At 42.3% G+C, this 23914-nt stretch overlaps 1 protein-coding gene across 4 annotated transcripts in view; it reads right to left on the reverse strand.

Moving 5' to 3' along the window:
- The window catches only part of Jarid2 (jumonji and AT-rich interaction domain containing 2), a 246103-nt gene that overhangs the window by 36259 nt on the left and 185930 nt on the right, over positions 1–23914 (reverse strand). For all 4 annotated transcript variants that reach the window (XM_004628343.2, XM_023712152.1, XM_023712153.1 and 1 more), the window contains one exon: positions 10070–10246. In XM_004628343.2, coding sequence (XP_004628400.1) covers positions 10070–10246 — 177 coding nt within the window. The remainder of the gene's footprint in view (positions 1–10069; positions 10247–23914) is intronic.

The following is a 23914-nucleotide window of genomic DNA, read 5'->3' on the forward strand; positions in this document are numbered from 1 at the left end:
TTGCGGAACCGGGGATTGAACTCAGGGCCTTGCGCTTGCCAGGCAAGCACTTATTCTACTGAGCCATCTCCCCGGCCCAAGAGGAATAGTTTTTGTCATTGAAAAATGGCTTTTTGGTCTTCTTGGCACCCAAAGAGAACCAGGGAAAGAACAGATCACTTGATGCATCCCTGCCTGGACTGTTGGCTCTCAGACATCTACAACTGTCACTCTGCCAGAGGCAGCGCTGGAAGAACATCTGGGCAAATGAGCTCTCACAAGCTCCATCTCTCTGAAGAAACAAAGCCAAGCACAGAGCTGATATTATCAAAAGAAAGGATAAGGACTCTTTACTTTTTAAATCTTTTATTTATATATTCAGTACAGTGTTTCGCTTTACAGCTTGGACTCGTCATGAACCTCCTTCCTGTCTCAGCCTCCCCAGTGCTGGGATTACAGGCATGAGTCAACAGGCCCAGTCTTGGTGGCCTGCTTGGCATGCAGCCAGCATGGCATGTGGTACCGGGCATTGAACCCGGGTCCTTGTGCTTGCCAGGCAAGGACAACAAGCTATCACTCCAGTCCTAAGGACTTGGCTCTTTAAGTAACATTAACAAAATATTTCTACAACTTGGGGTTTCATAATCCTCATTCAAAAGATAGTGTGTTCTAAAGGGTACACCACATCTGAACTAAGAATTCACCTGTGTATTGACAGAAATCACAACACAGTGAAAGAACACGCTGAAAATGTTAAACTTACCTACAACTTCACTAACACAACAGATTATACATGTTACAGGAAAACTAGCAATTTTCAGAAGAAAAATACCAACAGAGAAAAATTAAAAAGGAAACACAGAAACAATGTGTATAACACAGAAATTCTTGCATGGATGTGTGTTTTCAATGCTGCTCAAGCTAAGAGCTTGGCTTCTACTCTGTTGGACTCAGGTGCCTCTGTCCAACTGCCAGTCAAGTAAACAAATGGCTTTCAAAACTTCCATGTAAGTGAATCTGATGTTAGAAATATAAAAGGGGATGGAGGAAAAGTGTTATACACATGTTCTGTTCCCCTACAATGTAATCATTATGTAATGCAAACAAGTCCTGATAAAAATAAAACAAAAACTAGGAGGAAAGAAAAACCTTTCATGTGCACATTTTCTAGGCTCTAGGAACAGAAAACTTGCCCAGTGACTGAAGATTCTTGTTAAGACAGAAGAGCTAGAATTGTCAAATACTTAGCAGTTCAGCAAACTGTTCAACAACCCCAGTATACAATGTGAATAATATAAAAATGCAGCCAGTTACATACAGAAAATTTTACTACACCTCTGAAAAAAGTCAAATATATTCTATATGATTTGGTTGAAAATGAAGGGATATTTCCTTAAAAAGAGCTAGAGGATAGGAGTAGCTTGTTAACAGAATAGGAGTCACTTTCCACTAAAGAACACATCAAATAGCTGGGTATGATGGTACATGCAAATAATCTCAGAATGAGGCAGCAGGACCTTTGAGTTCAAAATCAGCTGGCTACAGAGTGAATTCAAGGCCAGCCTGAACTACACAGCAAGACTCTGTGTCAAAAAACAAACAGAATACACCAAGTACCACCCATTGTTTACCACCTTAAGGTACTCTATAAACATTTTTTAACCTTTATAAGCTGTAATTCAAGAATTACACAACTTGCCAGTTTAAAGTGGAGAGTGAATTTTAGCATAGTGAAACCATCACTATGATGCAAAATTTAAACCTCTTCCTTACCTCAAAAAGCCTCATACCAATTAGTGAGTCATTCTCCAAACTCTATGCTCCCATATCCCACAGGGCTTTCTGAGTCAGCAGGTGTGGAGAGCATTTTATATAAGGAGAAAGAGAGGCCTCAAGAGACAAAATAACTGGGCTCAGGGCACCAGGTTAGGAGAGGGCAGCAGAGCCAGGAGTGTCTCGTGCAACACCAGGTGCATCTCCTAGCCAATGTCACCTAGACAAGTAAGGGGATGGGAATCTAATGCCTCATACCACACTGGGAAGGCCCGCCAGCCACCCTCAGTGCTTATGTATCCCAAGCAGAGCAGCAGAACAAATACTTTCTCACAAGGTGAGAAGAAATCCGATCAGATAATTATAGGTGACAATTACTGAAAATCTTTTATCACGAATTGTCTCAGAACGATTTTTGGTGAAGCTGAAAATGTCAAACCACCCCACAGTAACGGCAACTCCCCAACAGCCGTATCATGTACTAGGTTTCTGAGATCTATAAACTTTCATGAATTACCTCATCAATTCGAGGGTTGACCCAGGCATCCAAATCTTTTCAATCACTCATGTTAACCATGATGATCAGAACTCCTTAGATCTCCTTGTTAAAGACACCTAAAGCATGTAAAGGCTGCCTATGCTTCCAGCCACAAGCAGCAGCTCAGTATTTTCAACAGGTTCTAGTTCACACTAAGTGTACTCTAACAAACATGCCCCAAACATTCAAGAGCTGTGGTCAGCAAAACATATTTTATATCCAGACATTACAAATACTACTGCTCCTCAAATTCTGTTTTGAAGTTTGAAGTCACTAGCCTCAACAGAAAAAAATACAGCTGCAGAAGTGATGAGGATATCCACAGCAACTTTGGTTGGAGATAAAAGGATCAGTCAGTCAGGAAACACAGCCACGGGGAGACACACACCCCTACGATACTCCAGAACGGGGGGAGGGGGTTACTCAAAGCATCTTGAAGACAACTGCAGAGCACAAGTGCAGTAAACCATCCAAATGATTGCTTTTTGGTCCTTACACAACATGCCCCAGGTGTGAATCCAAAAGCAATTAAATCATTCCAGCTGGGAGTGCAATGACATGTTTAAAAAGTCTTCTGAGAAATCTCTCTTCAGAAAAAGATGTTCACAAAAAGAAACAATGATCTCTCCTATTCTTTCCAATCTCCTTAAGTGGGGAAAAAAAGCATTCGAAAAATATATAAAACACAGGACTGATTTAAACCAATGAAAAATGAAAGTTCACCAAATTCTCTTCTGTGAAGGGTAAGTACCGACTCACCACAAAGACGACACTGAAGAAAAAACCAAAGCCAAATTCATTCCGAACTCATTTATTAATTCCTTTCATCTGCTGTGCTTTACCCCACTGAAAAACATATCCAATTAGAAACTCGTTTCCAAAACTGAGGCCTTTCAAATATCAACTTCTGTTATACACACAAAGCAGTGTTTTGATTGTGTTGCTTTATTTCCACATAGTAATTACCTCAGGGCATTACTGTCAAGATTACTTAAGGTTCTGTATATGCATGATCATTTTGCAAACTTGATGCTCTATCAAAATGGAAGTTGCTGGAGGCATTGTTATTGTAAACCTTGAGTTTTAACCCAAGGTTAAAAGCTTGGGCGATGCTGTCCAAGTCATTTCATATTATGTATTTTAACAGACAAATCCATTTCCATTAAGATGTTCAGTGCCTAGTAAATGAGAACATGGAGGTCCTGGGTAATGTCTGCAACAATAAGCTGTCTGGGAACACCCAGCTCTTGTAGGAAGCTACTGGGCCCAGGCTGCCACCCCAAGAACAGTTTGGAAATGAGATGGTACAAGGTGCAGTCACAAAGGGAATGTGTTATCTCTTACCACCTTCTCTATGCAGCCAGGTGTCCTGCTCTATGCTCCAAGCACTCTCCTGCTCAGTTTTAAGAAAAACAAAAGACAGGACATCACTGTCAGTCTAGGTTCTAAATTTGTCAAAGTAACAGCAGAAATGAAATTCTTCTGGACATGTGCTCTGATTATTAACTGTACCTGAGCATGGTGGTGCATTTCTGTAATCCCGGCACAAAGGTGGTTGAGGCAGGGGATCACTATGAGTTCCAGGTCACCCTTGGCTACATATACAAATTCAAGGCCAGCCTGCACTAAAGACCCTCCTGGTTGCCATGAAGTGAACAGCACCTTCCAAATCCAGTTCCAGCCATAAGGCGCTGCCTTACTACCACAGGGTCACAAGTAACTGAGTCAACTCAATAGAGGACTGAGACTGCCAGAGCTATGGACCAGCGAATAGCTCTCTAATTCTGAGTTGTAAAAGGATTGTTCTGTTTTGTCAACAGTCAAGCAAAGCTGACCAACACCAGAGTTTTGGCACAGTAAAAGTACCAGGGAAAGGCCCGAGTCCCATGTAAGTCTGGAGCCTTTCATTTCTTTAAACACACTATCATCAACCACCTACTCAGTTTCTTTTGGGGGGAAAAAAAAGAAAAAGAAAAAGACAAAAAAAAAAAAAAAAAAACCTCTGGCTGAACCTCATTCCAGTGGACTAGGTACTCCCAACCAAGAACCTTCTATTGTACATGAAGCAATACTACAGGAAGACCTCTTCCATCTTGTTAGATACCACATTTTACATCCCCTTTTATATTCAGTGGTAGTCATAAGGCAACCCCATTATGATGAATTCAGGGGAATGCAGCTCAAAATTTACAAAGAAATGAACCTTGATTAAGAAAAGAACTTTTATCTCCCACAGGAACTCTGGCCAACATCAGAGGATTCTTACGTAAACAACTACCTTCATAAGGTTTATTGCTGCAATACAAATTTCCCTCAAATGGGCAACAGTTTACCAATTTTGCTAGAAGTTACAAGAAAAAAAAGGCACAGATAAAAATATGAATGGGTGAAAAAAGTGGGATAAAAATGTCTTCACCTAAAAAATACTACAGTCTGAGGAGAAGAATGGATGATGGGGAGAGCATTTTAGTCAAAAACCTACACACAATTAACAGGAAGTATAAAAACGAAGTATAAAAAAGTAAAGCCATATTAATATGCCGAGCTTTAAAATGCTCAAGTCAACAACCTCTGACATTGCCAGTCCTATGGATTATCCACTACTATTATGGACTACTAGACTATATAGGAAGATTTTGCTGAATTTAGACACCTATAATATTTAAATGATAATGGAATACCCATTTCTGACAAAACTGAACAAAAGGGATACAAAGGAAGGACCATTTTGTATCTGTGTATTCAAAATAGTTAGGATAGATATAGAGCAACTTTCTCTTAATTCAATGAATAGAAAGATTTGTTCTAATAGTGTTTGTGGACAGGATATCATGTCTGCATCTTGTACTATGAATAACCACTAAGAAGACAACAATATGCAATGTATTAATTATTGCAACTGTCCTACTAATTGGATTTGGAACTGTCTCACTGCTATTTGTTTCTCAATAAAATTTTTTAAAAACTACACACACACACACACACACACAGACACACACACACACAAATAAAAGTTTAAAAAGGGGGGGCAATCTTGGAAAAGGCACTCCCCTAAACACAAGGCTATTTAAGCATCACCTGGCCTGAAACATTCGAGAGATTGTGCATCACTGCCACCCAACATGGCCTCCATAGTTATTCTCTTCAGACTGGGATATAAACCAGCAAACAAATGAACATTCATCCATTCTACCCTCCTGGATTCACTCACAGAGTAGAAGAATCAGGAAAATTAAATACCCTGCCCAGGAACACCAGCCTAATAAGGACCTTCAAAAAAGGCATAGAAGCCAGACACATGCCTGTAATCCCAGGACTTGGGGGGCACAGGCAGGAGGGTCCCAAGGTAAAGGACACAGCCTTGCTAACGGGTGGCCTGGACTATATGACACCTTATCGTCTTACACAGGGGGCAGGAGAGGATGAAACTCGGCTCCTTACAACTACATGATGATGATGAAGGAATTTCCAGAGGCTGAACAACAACCAAACAAAAAAGACATATGCCGGGAAACATGGAATTAAGAGTTTTAATTTACTGGAAATATTAGGGAAACCACAACGGTGGGCATGAAAACCTTTTGCAGTTGAATGTTTTCATTTTCAAAGACCACTTACTATCGTATTACAAATGTTATATACTAAGCTTCTAACAGGGTTAGGCATTCCTCTCTACTACTGAAAATACTCTCTTCAGGGATATACAGTACACTTATATTCAACTAGTACCTCTCGCCTGGAAACTTTCTCCCAAGCCAAGCTGTCAAGTGCTTGCTTTAATACACTCCTGAGGTCAGTTGATTACATGTCCTCTACCTTTGCATAGAATTAAATGCACAATACATGGTAGGGTAGCACTGCATATAGAATACTGACTACCCCTGAGGCTAAAATAAATACACCTCGACAAAGCCAACCTCTGTCCACAGAACCACCATCATTGCTGGGGCCTATGAAATCAGAGGAGCATTCCAGAGACCGTACTTTTCTAGGCTGGATTCAACTCATTCCATCCACTAGCTTCAGGAGGAAATTCTCATTCTGTGGACTGTCACCATTTAGCTTCCATGGACACTAAAGCCATGGAGCAAGAGAACAACTACAGCCCTAAGGAGAACAGGTATGTCCTGGCAGTGGCCTGTGCAGCCGGCTTTGTGTTACTGCCTACTGTTCCAGTGCTCATTCTTACAGCAGAACACGGCTTGGCCAAAGCTCTGCGAATGTGACTTCAAACCTTGATTTTTGATTGCAACATGGCCATTGCTGGTGACAGATTACAAGACTAGAGACAGATCTGCTATTTTATAAAGCAGAAAAACTGCCTGCCTGGCCACCTCACACTGACTGCTGTGCAGACAACCAGGAGACAATGGAGAAGAGCCTTCAAATCACACGAAGGAGCAGGTGGAGACCTTGCTAAGAAACTAGCAGAGAAGCTGCCCGGCAAGTGTGAGCCTGTTCACACGAGCAGTCTACAAACACGTTTCCCTTAGGCGCTCCCTTGCAAATGAGAAATAGTAAGCAATTTACCGAGACACACAGCTACATAAAGGGACCTGTTAGCAGTAAACATGGAAATAATAAGGCTAATAGAATGAACATATGCTTCTAGTCAAAATATGAACAGAAAAGGTTTGCAAAGGGCCCTCCGCAAGCGCTTCCCCAGCTAGCGCAAGGGCCTGAGTTCAATCCCCGGTTCCACCAAAAAAAAAAAAAAAAAAGGGGGGGGGGCGGCGCACGCCGCACTCCAATTTTGGATCTACAAGGCTCAGTAACACAAGCACAGAACAAGTCTGAGTGTAACTGGTCCCTTGGTTACACCCAGATGTTTGCTATGGATCTGTTTACTTTTGTTCCTCCAGCCTGTGACTTGTACTATAAAGGCAAAGATGTATGACAAGGGGGAGAGAGGGAACAAAGAAGAGACAAAGAGACAGCAGGAGAGGGAGCTGGTGTGTCCGCACCTAAGGTACAGCACACCAACTTCCTTCTTGTCCTGCCATAGAAGGGTCAAAGACACTAAAAAGACATTAAAATTTATAGTACACAAAAAAGAACACAACGTTGTGTTTCTAGAATTGTGTTTTCACAAGCCAATCCCCAAGATGAAAAGGGTAAGCCCAGTTCAAGCACCACAGTATTATTTTTACCCAAATGTCAAATTTTTAAGTAGAAAAACTACAAGGTGATCTGTTTTGTGCATGCAAACACAGATAGATGTAATGCTGGATTTTCCTCAACTCCTAATGACAATGACAATGATAATGGTCAATGCAGAACCATATGCTCTTCCCTTGGTGCAAGCACCACCACCTCTTATTCCTCTCTCATGTCATGCAGATTCCCCAAGTGTGACACAATCATCCAGAAGCTCATGGGAAGCTGTGTACATGGAAGGCAATGGTGGCTAGAGATGAAGTTGAATTCACAAAAGTTCTTAATACCTCACAGCCACTTAATTCCTGGACCTTGCAAATGAGCTGGACCACTATATATGCCCAATCCAGAGTCTCTCATTTTTAAGACAAGAACTCACTATGTACCCACGCTGGCCTCAAACTCACAGAGCTCCTCCTGCCTCAGCTTCTTCAATGCATGATTACAAGCATGAGCCACCATGCCAGGCTCCCAAGTCGGGATTCTTATCCACTCTTACTTCAACTCTAATCATACTTCCCTTCACAGCAAAATAATTCTGCTTCCACAGGAACCATTCTGACCTTAACCTATCTCATCTTACTTTCACATCTGAAATCATCAGTGGTTTCTAGTCTCTGTATTAAGATTTCTGACACCTGCCCAGGGTGGGCATGGCATATATATATATATATATATATATATATATATATATATATATATCTGACTCCCTCTAGGCCTTCCCGGCCCCACAGCACCCTAACCCCTGCTACTCTCTGAAATATAGGTACAACAATCCGCCTCCATCCCACGACAAGGCAGTATGACACCACTCATGCCACCATTCAAAAGCGACACACCTGGGCCTGTGACCAGCTCCTATGACCACAGCAGCAGGTAACAAGTTTTATTGTGAAAAAGCTTAAGTTGCTATTGTGCATTAGTCCTACCTCCCCACTAAGCCAGAGCTCCTTTCTGTCCTCTACCATGTCATGAAGCAAAAGTAGGGACAGCTGAGCATCAGTAAGTTGACAAAGCAGAAAAGCCCAACAATAACGGATGTCAGGCACAGATTTGCACTCTGGTGAGCCACACTCACTCTAAGCATCAGTTTGCTATAGAGTTCACAAAGGCACAGTGCTTAGCTGTTAAGGTAAAGAAGAAGAGCCTTCCTTTGCCCCTCCGACAAGCTCTCACCAACACCGGCCTCCTTCCTATGTAAATCCTAACAAAATGCATCTACCATGCCAGCTAATAGGGGCTCAAGAGAAAATTAAATCTTCAACCATTGACCTCTCTACTTCCCCCTTCTGTTCCCTCTTCTTTGTCCCCATAGCTCACTATTCCAATCAAGTTACCCAGGTCTCTCATAGCCACCTCCACAATCACTGTATCTATACCCCATTTTGATCGGTGCATGGTATTCTGATCAGCCATGGATTCCATGCATAACATGGTCCCCTAAGATTATAATGAAGCTGAATCGCTGTCATCTACTGCCACTACAGCCATCACTCCCATGTTTGTGATGCTGCTGATGTCGATGTAAACCCTACTGCTTGCCAGTCATGTAAGAGTGTGTGTGTGTATTACAATTCTGCCTACTGTTTCTGTTGCTTTATAATGATAATGAACAATGATTAGAGTGTATATCACTGATGTAAAAAGCATATGGTAAAATAAACTCATGACATGTTTAGCAACCAGAGTGTCGTCCATCCCACATCCATATCTCAATGGCACCAAGAAGCCCTGCTGAGCAACTGGCTACACCATCTGGCTTTGTGTGGGTATATTTTGGCAAAACAGTATCACATAATAATGTTTTTAGAATATCTTTAACAAATACTGGATATTTATATCCTCTTGTGTATATTGACATACCAGCTATTAGCCCACTGTTACCTCTGACCAGATAACTGCCCGACAATTACAAATTACCAAAGTGCTTCCTCATCAATTCCCTCCAAGAAATCTTCATTATCAAGGCCACCATGTCATTTCAGAGCACCACTGTAATAAAGTTACTTCTGTACTGCAAAATGACTTAGCACTTTGCACACCCAACTTAGCTAAACAGCGCGAGCTGTTTTATCTCTCATATCCACCCTTTTATTTCTGCTTTTTTTGTTCCTTCTCCTCACCTCATACCCACCAATATTTAAGAAAAAAAAAAAAAAAATGTTTGTGTCAAAGTATGTACACAGTTTCTTAATTTCTTTCACAAGGGGAATGAGTTTTCTTTCTACACTATTTTTATCTGCTGGTCTCAATAACAAAAATTTTGACACCAAACTCTGTACCAATCTTAACTACCCCTATTCAGACCTAACAATTCCCTCTTCTGACCCCTGTCATCTCAGCGGTTATAAAATTCATCTGAGGTCCCACAACATACTAAAACCTGGTCTCACCTTGCTCTCTTCATCTAGAACACCCAGGGCATTTCTGCGCTGTACTGATTATCTCTTTGCCCATAAAGAATCTGGCACTTAGCAAAGAGCACACAGCTGGGGTTGTTATTCCCCAGCTACCATCTTTGATTTCTCCATCCTCCATTCTCACGGGATGGATGGCCCCTTCTAGCTATTACCCAATGCTCCAGGTTTCATTTTTGCTACCCAGAGACTATAGTAGACCTACCATGCCCATTATGAACGTGCTTGTGGGCTTTTCCTTTCCTGGGGGTTGACTGGCATGAAGATGAAGTGTTGTTGGTGGCTGTTTTGACATCTTCTGTCTCATCTTCTTCTTCCTCCACATCTTCCTCATCCTGAGAGCTTCCAAAATATACCATATTGTTGGGCAGCGCAGGAGAACCTAGAGGGTTAAGAGAAAGAGCCCATGAACACTGACTGTGATACTCATTCATCCCTTCAAGGGAAGGCGTGATCTGGGGGAGCCACACACTAACCAAACTCAACACACACAGAAAACAAAGCTACTCATTCTCCACAGCCACTAAATATCACCCCCCAACTACAACTCCATCTGGTCCTTTTAACAGATCTCAAAAAATTCCCACAGCCGGCAACAGTGGTATTCACCAAACATAACAAATTTCAATGTTTAAGCCCTTATCTAAATAGTTCACCAAGCAGAACAGAACTCTTGCAAAGACCAACCCAAACTGAGCAAGAAAAATAGCCACCTGCATTAGTGAGAAAGAGAATGGTGCACGTTATGCATTTCATTTACCAGAAGTTTATAAAGGGAGGGAAAAGTAGCAAAAGCAAAACTTAACTCTCACCCCACACCACACACCTCACTCCCCAGGGCTAGGACTCAACCCAAGTCCTTGTCCATGCTAGACAAGTGCTGTACCACTGAGGTAGGCCACATCCTCAACTTCCTTTTCTTCCCTCCCCCCACCCCCCAGTAACAGAAATTGAGCTCAGGATCTTGTGCTTGCCAGGCCGGCACTGTTCCACTGAGCTATATCCCTGCCTAGCCCCAAACTGCTGTGAAGTCACTATCTTATATTCTTAATAGGCGAATGAACCACATGGATTCCCAAACCCCCAACTTAAAAGCTATGTTGATATTACAATTAGATAACACAGTGTAAAATTACTCTTTTGTTTTGAGATAGGGTCTCACTATATGGGTCAGACTGGCTTTTAATTCAATATGTAGACCTTCTGGCCGGGCACCTGCACACCCTCCTGCCTCAGCCTCCCAGTGGCAGGCACTGCAGGCATGTGCCACAGCCACGCTGAGCCAGAGGGAAGATTATGGAAATGAACTCCTGGGGAGCGCCAACTACAATGACCAGGTTTAAAAAGAAAACGCTGCCCTGTCCCCAAAGAAGAGTGCAGGTTCCTTGTTCCAGTGTGTGCTTACGTGCCTATAAGAATGCATTTTAGTTACTCTACATTTCATTAACCAACAAGCACCTTATTCACAAAATCAACTATGTTAAACAACAGGCAAACGTGCTGCAAAATGACTGACTTTAGAGACAAGGGTTTTGAATAAGAGATAATCACTAGACACATGTTCATGAATTACGGTTCTAAACAGCCAAAGGTGGTGGACGGGACAGTGAGCGGTGCCAGCCAGGACAGCCAGGAAGGCCCGGGGGGTGCTGTAGCTCACCCCACACTTCTTCTTTCTCCTCTTCTTTTTTAAAGACAAGCTTTCATTGTAGAGTTCAGGCTGACCTCAAACTCCCTGCTGGGTAGCTCAGGCTGGCCTTGAACTCATGGTGATCCTTGTGCCTCAGACTCAAGTTCTGGAACTATAGGATGTGCCACCTGGCCTGGCCCATTTTTAAATATAAAAACATAACCCCTCAATTTGTGTGTACCCATCAAATCATACACTCAGGTTTTTAAGACTGCATTAAAGCTTTGCTTTCACGGTTCTTTCTGCCTCTTTAAGGTCAAAAGCAGGAAAGCATGTTTGCCTCATATAAACCCATTTCTCATACAACCCTACCCTCCAATGTTGTTTGTGCACTTTGGCAAAAACATAGACCTAGAAGAACACTGTTACATAATTCTTCCTATTCAACACGGACAATCCAGAAGATAGAGAGTCAAGTCGCTAGTACACTATTTGGGACCAGAGGCAGCTAAAATCCAAAAATAATCTCCTTTGTTCTTCTTTCCCATTATTTCTGCAAGAGCTACAATCATGTACCAGAATAACTCAAAAATGTCTTCTCCTGTCCGACTTCCAGTGCACAGGCTGTCACTCCATAATATCGGCATAACTAAAATAATCCATGTGCTCTCCTCAAATGATAACCTCACATTTTTTAAAAAGCTAAAAACCACTCCTGTGCAGGTTGGGAACACAGAGATGAAGACAAATGAAGGAATAGCAGTAAAGGGAAGTAGCAAACCCATTTACCCCAAACTCAAAGACCAACATCACAGATACTTCTGCCTTTTCTTCCTGCAGCAATCATTCCCATGCATGCAGAGGTGGATGAAATCAGATAAGCATTCTAAAGTGAGAGGTTATGGGTAGAATCTGCAATATCTTCTGCAGCCACCTCTGTCATTTGCTGGAGGCAAGCAGCAGCGGAAGAGAGGAGGGGGACACGAAATCAGGAATGTACTTCAGGAAGGAAACCAGCAACCACCACCCCTTCCTATGTCCCTCAGCAGATAAAGCAATAAGCCCAGTAACAGAAGGCATCTGAGAATAATGTAAAAATATGGCAATAAAATCTGATTAAAATGTTCTGATCTAAAGAGAAGCAGGGAAAATCCACATGGAGAATATGAAAAGTAAGCAAAGATTTCAATTGTATTTAAAGGACCTGTTGAGGATTCTGTAGCTTCAAACCCTACAGAAGCCGCAAGCATTCACAGGCCTCACACTCAAGAAGGTGAAAGAAGGCGGCAAACATCAAGTTCACGTTCCAAAGAACTAATATGGAGAAAACATGGATGCTCAGCTTAGCCTCCAGGTTTTGTTAGTGCCCTAAGGGGAGCACAACTGACTAGTCAGCTTCTGTTACTGAAGTGGAATGCTTGGCACAGGTGACTTACAGAAAAAAAGGTTTAGATTACAGTTTTGCAGGTTTAGAGTTCAAAAAGCATGTGCAGGTACAAGCTCTGGCAAGAGGTGCACGGCAGATGTTATAGCCAAACAAGAATCCCAAGTGGAGCAGGAACTAGAAGAGCTGGGTAGGACTCAGCATGTTCTTTTTACAACAAATCTCTTAGGAGAGCTAGCAAACGTGTGTGTGTGTGTGTGTGTGCGCGCGCGCTCCCCCAGTAAGACCTAAGCAATTCTGCTAAGCGCACCTCCTAAAAGCTCTACCTCTGCAAAAGAGGACAAGTGTGGAGTCCAAGCACTCACTCCCTTGGGAGAAAACCATACACATACCTTAGTAAACGGTAAGGAAACTTCAAGAAAAACAACAAATCAAAAACAAAAAATTATCTTAGGAATGGGTTGGGGGTTCCATTTTCGGGTTTTGGAACCCAAGGACTCATACCTGCCAGGCAAGTTCTCTACCGCTAACCTACTTCCCCAGCCCAATGGAGCTGGTTTAACAGTCCTGCAGCCAGCCACAGACTAATAATACAGAGCAACACGATGGAAAATACAAGAAAGAGCAGAGAACTTCTGGGAAACCTGTTCATGCCCAGCCCCCCCCCCCCCCGGGGTAATAACACAACAATCCAGAGATGTCAAAACATGATTTCTTGTAAGTATGGGTATGCATTGGGGGGAGGGGGGTGCTTTTAACTTAAAAGGTGATTATACTTTTATTTAGATGGCTAATGTGTTGGTCGAGACCTAAAGGTACCGGCAAACAAAAAAGCATAGTGATCAGTTCTCCAAGCAGATGAGAAATACCTTTCTCAGAGAACAGAAAATGAAGGAAAAAGACTGAAGCACAGTCAACTCCAACTGAGGACAGCTGACTATCACCAGAGGGGACATGGTCCCTCCATCTAGGACAACACAGACCCAGTCAGATGAACGTGGCCATGCTATCCCCAGGTAGGCATTTTCTTGTTAAGAAGCCACTACCAATCCAAGGCATTCAGTAGGAAGGGTACTGATGAATGGGGGGCAGATTATCATTTCTTTCAGATGGCACAGACCTCCGGAATTTGCTGGCCCTCCTAGCTGCACACAACACTACCTTGCCAGCCAAAGTGATGCAGAGACAAATACCAAATTTGTGAGGATCAGGTGTGGAGGCGGAAAGCCCTCTAAGGGTCTGGCTGGCAAAACAGAGAGGCTGAAATCACCCTGGCAAAGCTGCAGGGAAAGCAGGTTTTTGCTTTCTTGTCAGGATAAAGCTGGTTTAAAAACAACAACAACAACAAAAAAAAAAGACCAAAGAGAGAAAAATGGTGATCATTATAGAAAACAGCCAGATAAAACACCAAATATATATGGGGGATAGAACAAGAGAGGACAGATCCTCAAAATCACCTGAAAAACTTATTTTCTCCTCACTTAGACATAAATTGAGTTATTTACTTATCAGTAAGTGCAGAAAAGGAGGAGGGATCTGTTGTTTTTAGAAAAAAAAAATTAAAATTCTCAAAGAACAGAGCAATCTGCGCTGACTGTTACTACCACAGGAAGATCACCCCCTCATTCCTCATTATAAAAAGGGGTGACCGCAGAGATCCTAGAATTATACTGATGCTGATTCAATACAAAGTTAAATCAATATTTAGAATCTGAAGAGTAAATTAAGTGTTTTAAAATTTTGTTGTGAAATAATTTTTAACTTATAAACCCAGCACCTTAGGGGTCAGCTAGAAATTTATTGAGGAAACTTCACTTTTCAAAATGTCAGGTGGAAGCATGCTTTGAAAAGCTCACTGTGGGTTCAGCATTCAAGAAAATGAGAAGAAAGCCATGAGCATGACAAGGACAGGATGAGACAAGTGACTCATAGCCAGAAAATACATCAGGCAAGAGACCCAGTTCCTTTCCACAGCAGAACTGCAGCCTGCTCCACATCATCACAAGGAAGGTGAAAACAAGGTGGTCTTAGAAAGGACTCAGTGGCCCATACTTGTGAGTCGGGCTCTGCCACTGTCAGAGCAGACCGCCCAGGGCAAGGCAAACGCCCTGTTGAAACACATGCCTCTTTGCACCATCATGAGTGAGCAGCTGACTCACCACACAGGCTTACATGACGTATCTCCTTTACAAACTCTGAGGTTTTTCAGGAAGTAATCAGTGAAGGTGAATGTTGTACAGGGTTATAGGATAGGGCAGCTCACTGGAACAGGGAACATGTTCAGTGATTATAGTTTTCTATTAAAACTACCAGCATATTTTCCCTTCATATTATTCAAGTGCATTAGCAAATGGGGAAAAAATCTGAACTTCAATCAGATAAGAGGAATCAGGAATACAGAATTCATCTGCATTTTTGCCAAAGCCATATTTCATTACTTTTCAGAATTAGCTGGCAATATCTCCATAATATTTACTGAAGTGCAAACCAAATGTTTTCATCTGGACAAAAATCAAACTGTGGTATGTTACAACCACAACAGAAATCATTTTAATCCAAAAGCTTGCTTTGTCTAATTTGGGCTTTGGTTCCACAAAGTCAGACTCCTCCATAAATTATGTACACAGACAAGCCCTCTTCCTATTATCTTCCCTCCCTCAACCAGCTCTTAACCTTAACAAGCCAAACACAGCTCAGCACTGCTTTGGAAAGGCCCTAAAGGGATTCCCTAGTACATAGTCATTTAGCTGGAGAATCAAATTCTGGTATCTGACCCAAAAAAACATGAGGGCTCACATTTCTCGGGATACACAAACCGAATGAAAACTAATCAGTCCCTATGCTATATTAATTTAAAAAAAAAAAATTAAAACCATCAAAAAGAACTGCTAAACTGGAATGGAGGAAAAATTTATCTACAAATTAGCAAAGATGGATTAACAATTCCAACTCCCTTAGTCCACTAATCCAGGACTCCAAATAGACCACACACCTAATTATACATTCATTCACAAACAACTGGAGCACATTGTATGCAATGTTGGTATGCAATCTCCCGGTGCTTCCTAAGAGAAGAAGTGGTGTTCATCTGAGTCAGGCCCCAATCATGCCCCAAACTGCAAAAAGAACTCCAAAGATGGAGCTACCTGTCCAGTAATGCCCATCCTTAAAGTGATTTTTTTAAAAAAAGATTACCAAAAAGATATGCAGAACACTGAAAAAGACTCTATGGAAACAAAAACTCTAGAAGAAGCCTTCACCTCTGGTAGTCAACAGCTTGCCAGTCAGAAAACTAAGCTTACTGCCTGCACAATGAATGGAGTTACTGTCTTCAGCCAAAATAAGTGTTATAACCTTGAAGTTTAAAGTAATTTTTGCAAAAGTACTCCATATAACTCACAGTAACGTGGCATTATTATGCTAAGTATTAGGCTTTCATGACAAAATTAATGCACACCTATAAAATCTGCCATTCTCTGTAGAGGTGGGAGCAAAGGCAAGGTACTTTCTGTCTTCTATCCCAAATGAAAAGAGAAACAGACTGGTGACCCAGAAGTGCAGAAATGCTAAATGGACTGCAGAAAGCCAGGCACTGAAGTCAATGAAGGTGGAAAAACCTTCAGCTGGGGTAGTGTTTTCTTCAGGAAAGAACTACAGCTGAAGTAATGCTGGCTTCCTGGTTGCAGGACCCATTTGGGACGCTGGCCAACATGCACACATAGCCAATGTGTCTGAGACCCACTACAGGACACTGGCTGTTAGGCCAAGACCCGAAGCACAAGGGACTGTGCAAGGAGAATGTATTCAGCACCCAAACACAACAGAATGTAGTGAAAAATCTCACACAAAGTCCTCAGCACCACTGGCTGAAAACATACAAAATGATCATCCAAACACCATGAGATCTGTGCCTCTCTGTCTGATTGAATACACAAATCATACAATATATAGGCACTACAGTGCAACCTGCACAACCTCTACTCATCACAGCATTGTCTCACATCAAAGAGCAGAAACAACATAGAAAGTTAAAGTCACCAAGTGCCAATCACCAACCACCAAAGTATATAGGCATCCTTGAAGCCCTGCAAAGCTTCCCTGGATCCCTTCAGGCACATGAATTTCTCGTCTTCCCTGAAGGACATGAACATCAAGGACTTTAGTGTATCAGTGGAGCAAACCCTTACTGTCAGCAAGATGCACAGCACAGCAAACACAATAGCACTGTCACCATCTGAAAGACTTTTCCCAGTCTACCTTTCTCTCAAGAGATTTCGAAAGGCATAAGAAACACTAATGGACTCGCTGAGTTAGACAGTGAAGATAATAAGGTCAGGGATGGTACAGAGACGGGAACAAGCAGAGAAGGGGAACCTGCTTCACTTGCAAGGGAGGGCAGACAAGCTATGAGGCCAACCAGCCTGGAGCAGGGCCAACCCTCTCAGCCAAATATCTTGGCATCTTCAGCAATGAAGGTCACAGAGCAATTAAAAGTGATCCATCTCTCTCTTCCTCTGCTCTCAAGAATTCCAAGGTTTCATATTTCTTCATTACTGGCTGATAAACTACCCTAGCAAATAAATCACTTGCTCAGCAGAAGCAGGGAGGGGGTGTGCACCAAGTACATGAGACATGTAGACCTGGTTTGCTTTGGACAAAACAGAGGGTGAGGTGGCCTTGGGACCCTCAGGGCAGTAGAAATGCCACTTTCACAGTGGCCAGTCTCAAAAATTAAATGCAACTTCTCGTAGAAGGGACCATCAAAAGCATTGTGCAACACAGTGACGCTGTGCCTCTCTCCCCTAAAGAGAGCTTATATAACAAAGTATTCCCATCTTGCTCAAGAAAGTTCATCATAGCGCCATAGTTTTTCTTGCAATTGGGAGATTACTTAATTGCTTTCTAGCAAGTTAATCCCCTTTCTTTCTGTGACCTCCAAATCACCCCAGACTTTTACATTTGCCCTACTTACTGCTCTCCTCAATATTTAAGGCCAGTGAGTAATAAGCAAAATTATGTGCATCTTGCCAGTGCAGCTGGGAGCCTCAGAGCACGCTCCACAGGCAAACTGTCCTATCACCTGTCGTGCCCTCAAGTGCCTTACAGACTGACCCACCCAAACTGCCAAAGGTAGCTTCCTTCTACTTCACTACTACTGTGCAAACTCACTGGGAAAGAGCAGGGATGCACAGGAATGGCTGCTGCAGGTCCCTTTATCTCTCAGCTGCTACAGAAACTAGAAAACCTTTTTTCCCACCCCCAGAACCAGGGATTAAACTCAGGCCCTTATGCTTGGCAGGCAAGCACTTATTCTACTGAGCTATTTCCCCAGGCCCTAGAAAAGCCATTTTACAGATGAGGAAGTTTGCCTGAGAGAGACGTCATCTGGCAGAAAGAGAACTGACAGCTTTCTGCCTGTGCATGCATCACAGCTCCCCATCACAACGTTCCTACAGCATCATTCATTGAAGAGTTACCAGAATCAGCTTTCTAACCTCCTCGGCATATTCAGTCACCTCTCCACTGAGAAACCTTAGTGGAGCCCCAACACCAAGCCCATGGCCCTGCAAACCAACCTGTACCCTAACTTTCCTGCTTTAACTTCAAGCCCTCTAAATAACAAACACTAAAAAATCATGTAAGAGTAATCTGAGCCGTGGCAGAGGTTTCTGAAAAACTTCTGAGGCCACAGCCTTCCTGCCAAGGCTTCTAACTGACTCCAGAGCCAGCTCACACATTCCTTCTGAGGGGCAGGGTGCACGAGGTTTACACCCCTGCCCTGGCACTTTCACACAACTATTATAACCATCGCCTACATCCTCTATTTCACATGAATTCTGCTTTCCTGACTCTAATCTCTGCTTTCTAAGCGCATGGGACATAAAAAGAGTTCAATATAGATTTGCTGAATTAATCAGTAATTGAATGACAGCTTATCATGGAAGATTCTGTAAGACAAGGGAAACAAAAGGCCCCCAAACAAGCCTGCATGTGTCACAGTGGTGGTGCCAGGGACACTCAGGAGGAGCTCCTCCAGCTCCCTACTACAGGCTCTCCCCCTCCAGGCCAGGCTAAGACACTGGTCTGCGGGGTGGTGTGTGTGCTTCCGGAGTCTCAACTGGGAATTCCCCTCATTTGCAGAGCCCCATAAAGAGAAAAATGTAAATAAAAGAATCATTTAACCTGACATTGCTCTGCTGCATTAAGCTCTTTTAAATCTCTTAATAATTATAGTCAGAACAAAGAGAGGAAGACAGAACTCATTAAGAATAACGAGACTGGTGACAGGAAACACAGCGATGGCTCGAATCACACAGCACAGGCACAAACTCCATCCCTGCATGTGACTAAGGAAGATACTAATTATGCCTCTGGCAAGAGACATGTGGACCCTTCCAAAGCAGCTACTGAAAGACAAATACGTGGCAGGCAAACAGTTCAGCCCCTGATGCACTGCTCATTCCACCCTCTTTCTTTAGAAATTCTAGGAAATGACATTAAATAGAAAAGGAAGGAGCCTTGCCTAACTTGGCGATACACTGCTGCGTACCTTAAGGCTTAACCTTTAATCTCAATCTCAATCTCAATCTCTCTCTCTCTCTCTCTCTCTCTCTCTCACACACACACACACACACACACACTTTCACCCAGAATGACTAGTTGGGTCATTATCTACACTAGCCCTGTAATAACAGCATAGAGTTCCCTTGCCACATATCTATCTTAAGGTTCTTTGTCAACAAGACTGATGTAAACTTGATGGCCTCAAAAAAAATTGGAAGCTATGGGGGTGGAGCTCAGTATAGTGTGCACTTCTGAGTGGCTGGATGAGTGGCAGAGACTTGACAGTGGGGACTAAATTTTCCTCTCTTGCCTCTTCCTCCTCAGCCCTGTGCCTTTGCTCCGCCTCCCAGCTGCCAGAAGCCAAGTAGCATGACTCCAGCATGCTCTTCTGCCGTAGGGTTTCTGCCATGGACCCAGATGAGCATAGCCTAAAGCCCCTTACAATGTGGGCCAAATCTAGCTTCCTTTGCCATGGTGGGTACCAGCTGTTTGTGCCCAGCCTCGGCAAAAGTAAACAGGTAATTCACAGGATTTCCAGAAGGAACCGTCTTAGGCCTGCTAGCCATTGCTCATGGACAAGAAGCTTAATACTCCACCACTGTCTCTGCTGTAGTATGACCACTTATTCTCATCCACATTCTGAATTAGCACCACAACTATTAAACATAATACCTGAGGATTAGAAAACACAATGACTCTTAATCCTTGGCCACAAACAGCACTTCCAGCTCTTTCATTTGATCCCTTCATTTTTCTGCAGCTACAGTTTCTTTCCTATAAATAATGAGCTTATGTAACACCACCACCCTCAGCCCTAACACTGTCCACTGTCACACAAAGGTGACAGACTGACTGGACTCTCTGTGCTCCATGTGAGGTTCCAGGCTCTGACAGGCTCCATTTGGTTTGAAATCAACACCCAAGAAGATGAAATGGGAATAGAAGGCAAGTGTAAGAATATGAACTATATTCACAACCGCCTCCTTTGCCTGAAAAGGTTCCAGAGGAGGCCATCATTCAACTGAGAGCATCTATCACTGCAAAATGTTGACATCAAATAGAAATCTAAACATAAAACAGGAATTAGATAAATTACAAAACATCTACAAAAGGGAACACTGTTAAAAGTAGTAAAATATGACAAATATTTTTGTGATAATGCAAAAATAACAATACACTACCATATCAGAAGTTGTACCTATTATACATGCACACACAAGGGTTAAGTGGATTAGCTACAGATTTTAACAAAGGAAGTGGACGGGGGGCTATTTTGAGATTATTCTTTGCCTACTGTTCTGCTGATATCGTTGAGAGCAGTAAAAATACTTTTATGACATAGACAAAAAGCGGAAGACCTTATTTTTGTTCATAACTTAAAACTGAAATGTGTTGTCTATTCATTCCCAGGGTCATGAACATATAACATACATCATCTGTCACTTTAGGCTTTCACAAAACAGGTAAACCTAAACTAACAAAAGATGGGATTTTAATGTCAATTGATTTTTTAATATATCTTCTCTATAAAACTACAGGAGAAATGGTAAGATCCTAACTGTATACTAACTAAAAACAAACCCTTAAAGATCTGACTCATAAATGGAGGAATACCAAAGCTCAGAGCATCTTCCTAGAAGTATTTTACATGTCTCTCAGGTTTCACTTATTTAGACTGTTCTTGCATTTAGCATCCCTAAGAAGTTAACTGCATCTAAAAAAGATACTTTCAAGTTAACTGAAAACTTCCACAGTTGGTTAAGCTTTTCTCCATGTTCCATTGAGGTAAGCTTGTGTAAGCACATCTCTAGAAGAGAATTCCTATCTCCTAATCTCAGAACCATGGAATTCTGAAATAAGGTCCATGCACCATAAGCAAATGCTTGGGACATTCCCTGATACATTTCTCTGCTTCTGCACCTCGGAAACCTAGACAGCAGTACCACCTAGCCAAAAGTAAAGGGTCAAATGATACACTTCATTAAAAAAAAGTAATTCTCAGTCGAATGAACACAGTGAATCTCTTGGAGGGACAGATGATAAACTGCCCATAGCAATTCCAGGCATGAATGTAAAGTAACAGAGTTAAGTCATGGTGCCCTTTTTAAAAATTGGGCTCCAAATGCAAAAACATATTCATAATCAAAGGCCAGGAATACAGATCAGTGGCATAAGCACTTGCCTGGCAAGCACAAGGTCCCAAGTTTGATCCCTGGTACCACAGAAAACAAAAACAAAATTAAAGAAAAACATATTCACAAAGGGGCATACAAACAACTGTCCAAATAAGTGGTTTGTACCAACAGATGGTACTGTCCCATCATGTCCAATGGGACAGTCTATATACACATACACCATTAGTGGTTCAAGCTGACAGGAATGTGTTAAAAGCCACAGTAAACAGGACCCAGTGGCTCATGCCTGTAATCCCAGCACTCTTAGAGGCTAAAGCAGGAAGATTCAAACTTTGACCCCAGCATGGCATTTGACCTATCTCAAAACAAAAATAAATATAAAAAGCTGGAAAGTAGTTGAATGTAAAGGTCCTCAATTCCATCCTTAAAGTGAGGGAGGCAGGCAGGCAGGCAGGCAGGCAGGCAGGCCGGCCGGCCAGCTGGCTGGCTACATCAACAAAGCCATCAAATTAAGAGTCTTATTACACAAGAGAATTTTAATTATTGACCTGAACTCATGCTGCTATTCTGATGCTGGTTACCTTGCAAAGTTAGTTTAGCTCAAATACCATCTCTTTCCTTCTCACATCTCCTTCCCCAGCATTATATTGAATACATGGGATCAGAAATATCTTTTCACAAGGAGCTTTGTAAAAACTAACAAAGTTAAATAGTGGGAAGTCTATACCTACCCATCTCCCTTCATTAATGGCCAAGGGATTCACAAACACTAAGGGATTTCTAAAGGAAATATTCTCCTTTGTTACAAAGCAACAAACATTTCTCTTCCCTAACCATTCAACTCAGTGTCAAGCAGTGAAGAGGAGCAAGGGGCCAAGAAGTGAGCAAGGGCAACTTTGAAGGTGTCAGGGCCAACTGGGATTAGCCTTGTTCCATACGGCCCAGAAGATGGTAGGTGGATTACACAACATGACTGAGCTAATAAATATACTAAAGACAGCAGAGCCAAATTTATTACTGATGAATGTAGAAAATAAAAAAGTCAGAACCCTCTAGCATTAAACTCAAGTTGGAGATAAGAATGCTAACTCATGGGGCTGGTGAGATGACTCAGTGGTCTAAAGCACCTACTTAGAGCAAGCTTAGCAAAGCACAGGGACTGCGGTTCAATCCCCCAGCACCACATGCCACCCAGCCCCGCCCCCTGATGGACTGAGCTGGCCATACAAAATAAATAAATAAATAAATAAAATTTAAAAAAAGAATGCTAACTCATATTAATATACAACAAACTGTTTGTAAATATCCTCAAGAGCATGTACAGACATGGCCCCCGTCCACAAACAACACTACAATAAATAGTACTCCAACTGCTCTGAGCATACCCAATGCCTGTATCTTGGCTTCTGAACATCAGTGCTCTGTAAAAGAAAAAAACAGGCTCCTTAGAAAACTGGCCAATTCTGGGACTGAGGATGGGGAAGGTACAAGGTGACACTGAAGCACTTTTACTGATAGTCAGCCATGACAAAGGAGGACAGGGACCTATCAAAAGGTCCTTTTTTTTTTTTTTTTTTTTTTTTGGGGGGGGGGGTTTGAGTGAAACAGAAAATGAGTCCACAGAGATACCAAAAAATGAAATTTTAGTTTGGTTGAGAAGAGATGTAGTTTTAAAGAATTTTCTAAAAGATCGCTTAGGAATAACAAAAGTTGCAATGGATAACTGTACACCTCCTGGCAGACTCACCTTAATTGAATAAGCAACATGACCATCATCCAGAAAAGGGCTGAAACTGAGAGCCACTCAAGGTGACCCAGAGACAAGAACAAAAGAACTGCTTTTTATGTTATTACTCCGACCAAAAACACAAATCTAATTACAACAAACAACAGGCAACACAAAGTTTGAGGGACATTCTACAGAATATTGGGCCTGCACCTCCAACTACCAAGGCAACCAAAAGCAAAGACTTAGGACAACTGAAGGCAATGCCAGGCTCTCAACTGAGGGCCCCTGCTCTGAACTCCAGACATGGACAAGTGCTCTCCACAATGTGAAGCTGGGGTATGTGGACTGCATGGGGCATACGGCGTCTGTTACCATGCACTTTGGTGGCTACATGTTTACAGAATGCCAACTTGAAGGAAATACACTAATGTACTGAGAGGTGAGAGGACACCAGGGAGGCAATGAATTCTTAAAGGATTCCAGAAAGGTTACCTATAATACAAAAAACTTAATTCCTTTTATAACTAGCTTTGTTTTTAGGTAAGCATGGAATACTAGCACACACCTATAATCTCAGCACTGAGAAGGAAGATGACAAGTTCACACCT

This window comes from Octodon degus, unplaced genomic scaffold (genome assembly GCF_000260255.1).
Source record: "Octodon degus isolate 3935 unplaced genomic scaffold, OctDeg1.0 scaffold00023, whole genome shotgun sequence".
Taxonomy (NCBI): Eukaryota; Metazoa; Chordata; class Mammalia; order Rodentia; family Octodontidae; genus Octodon; species Octodon degus.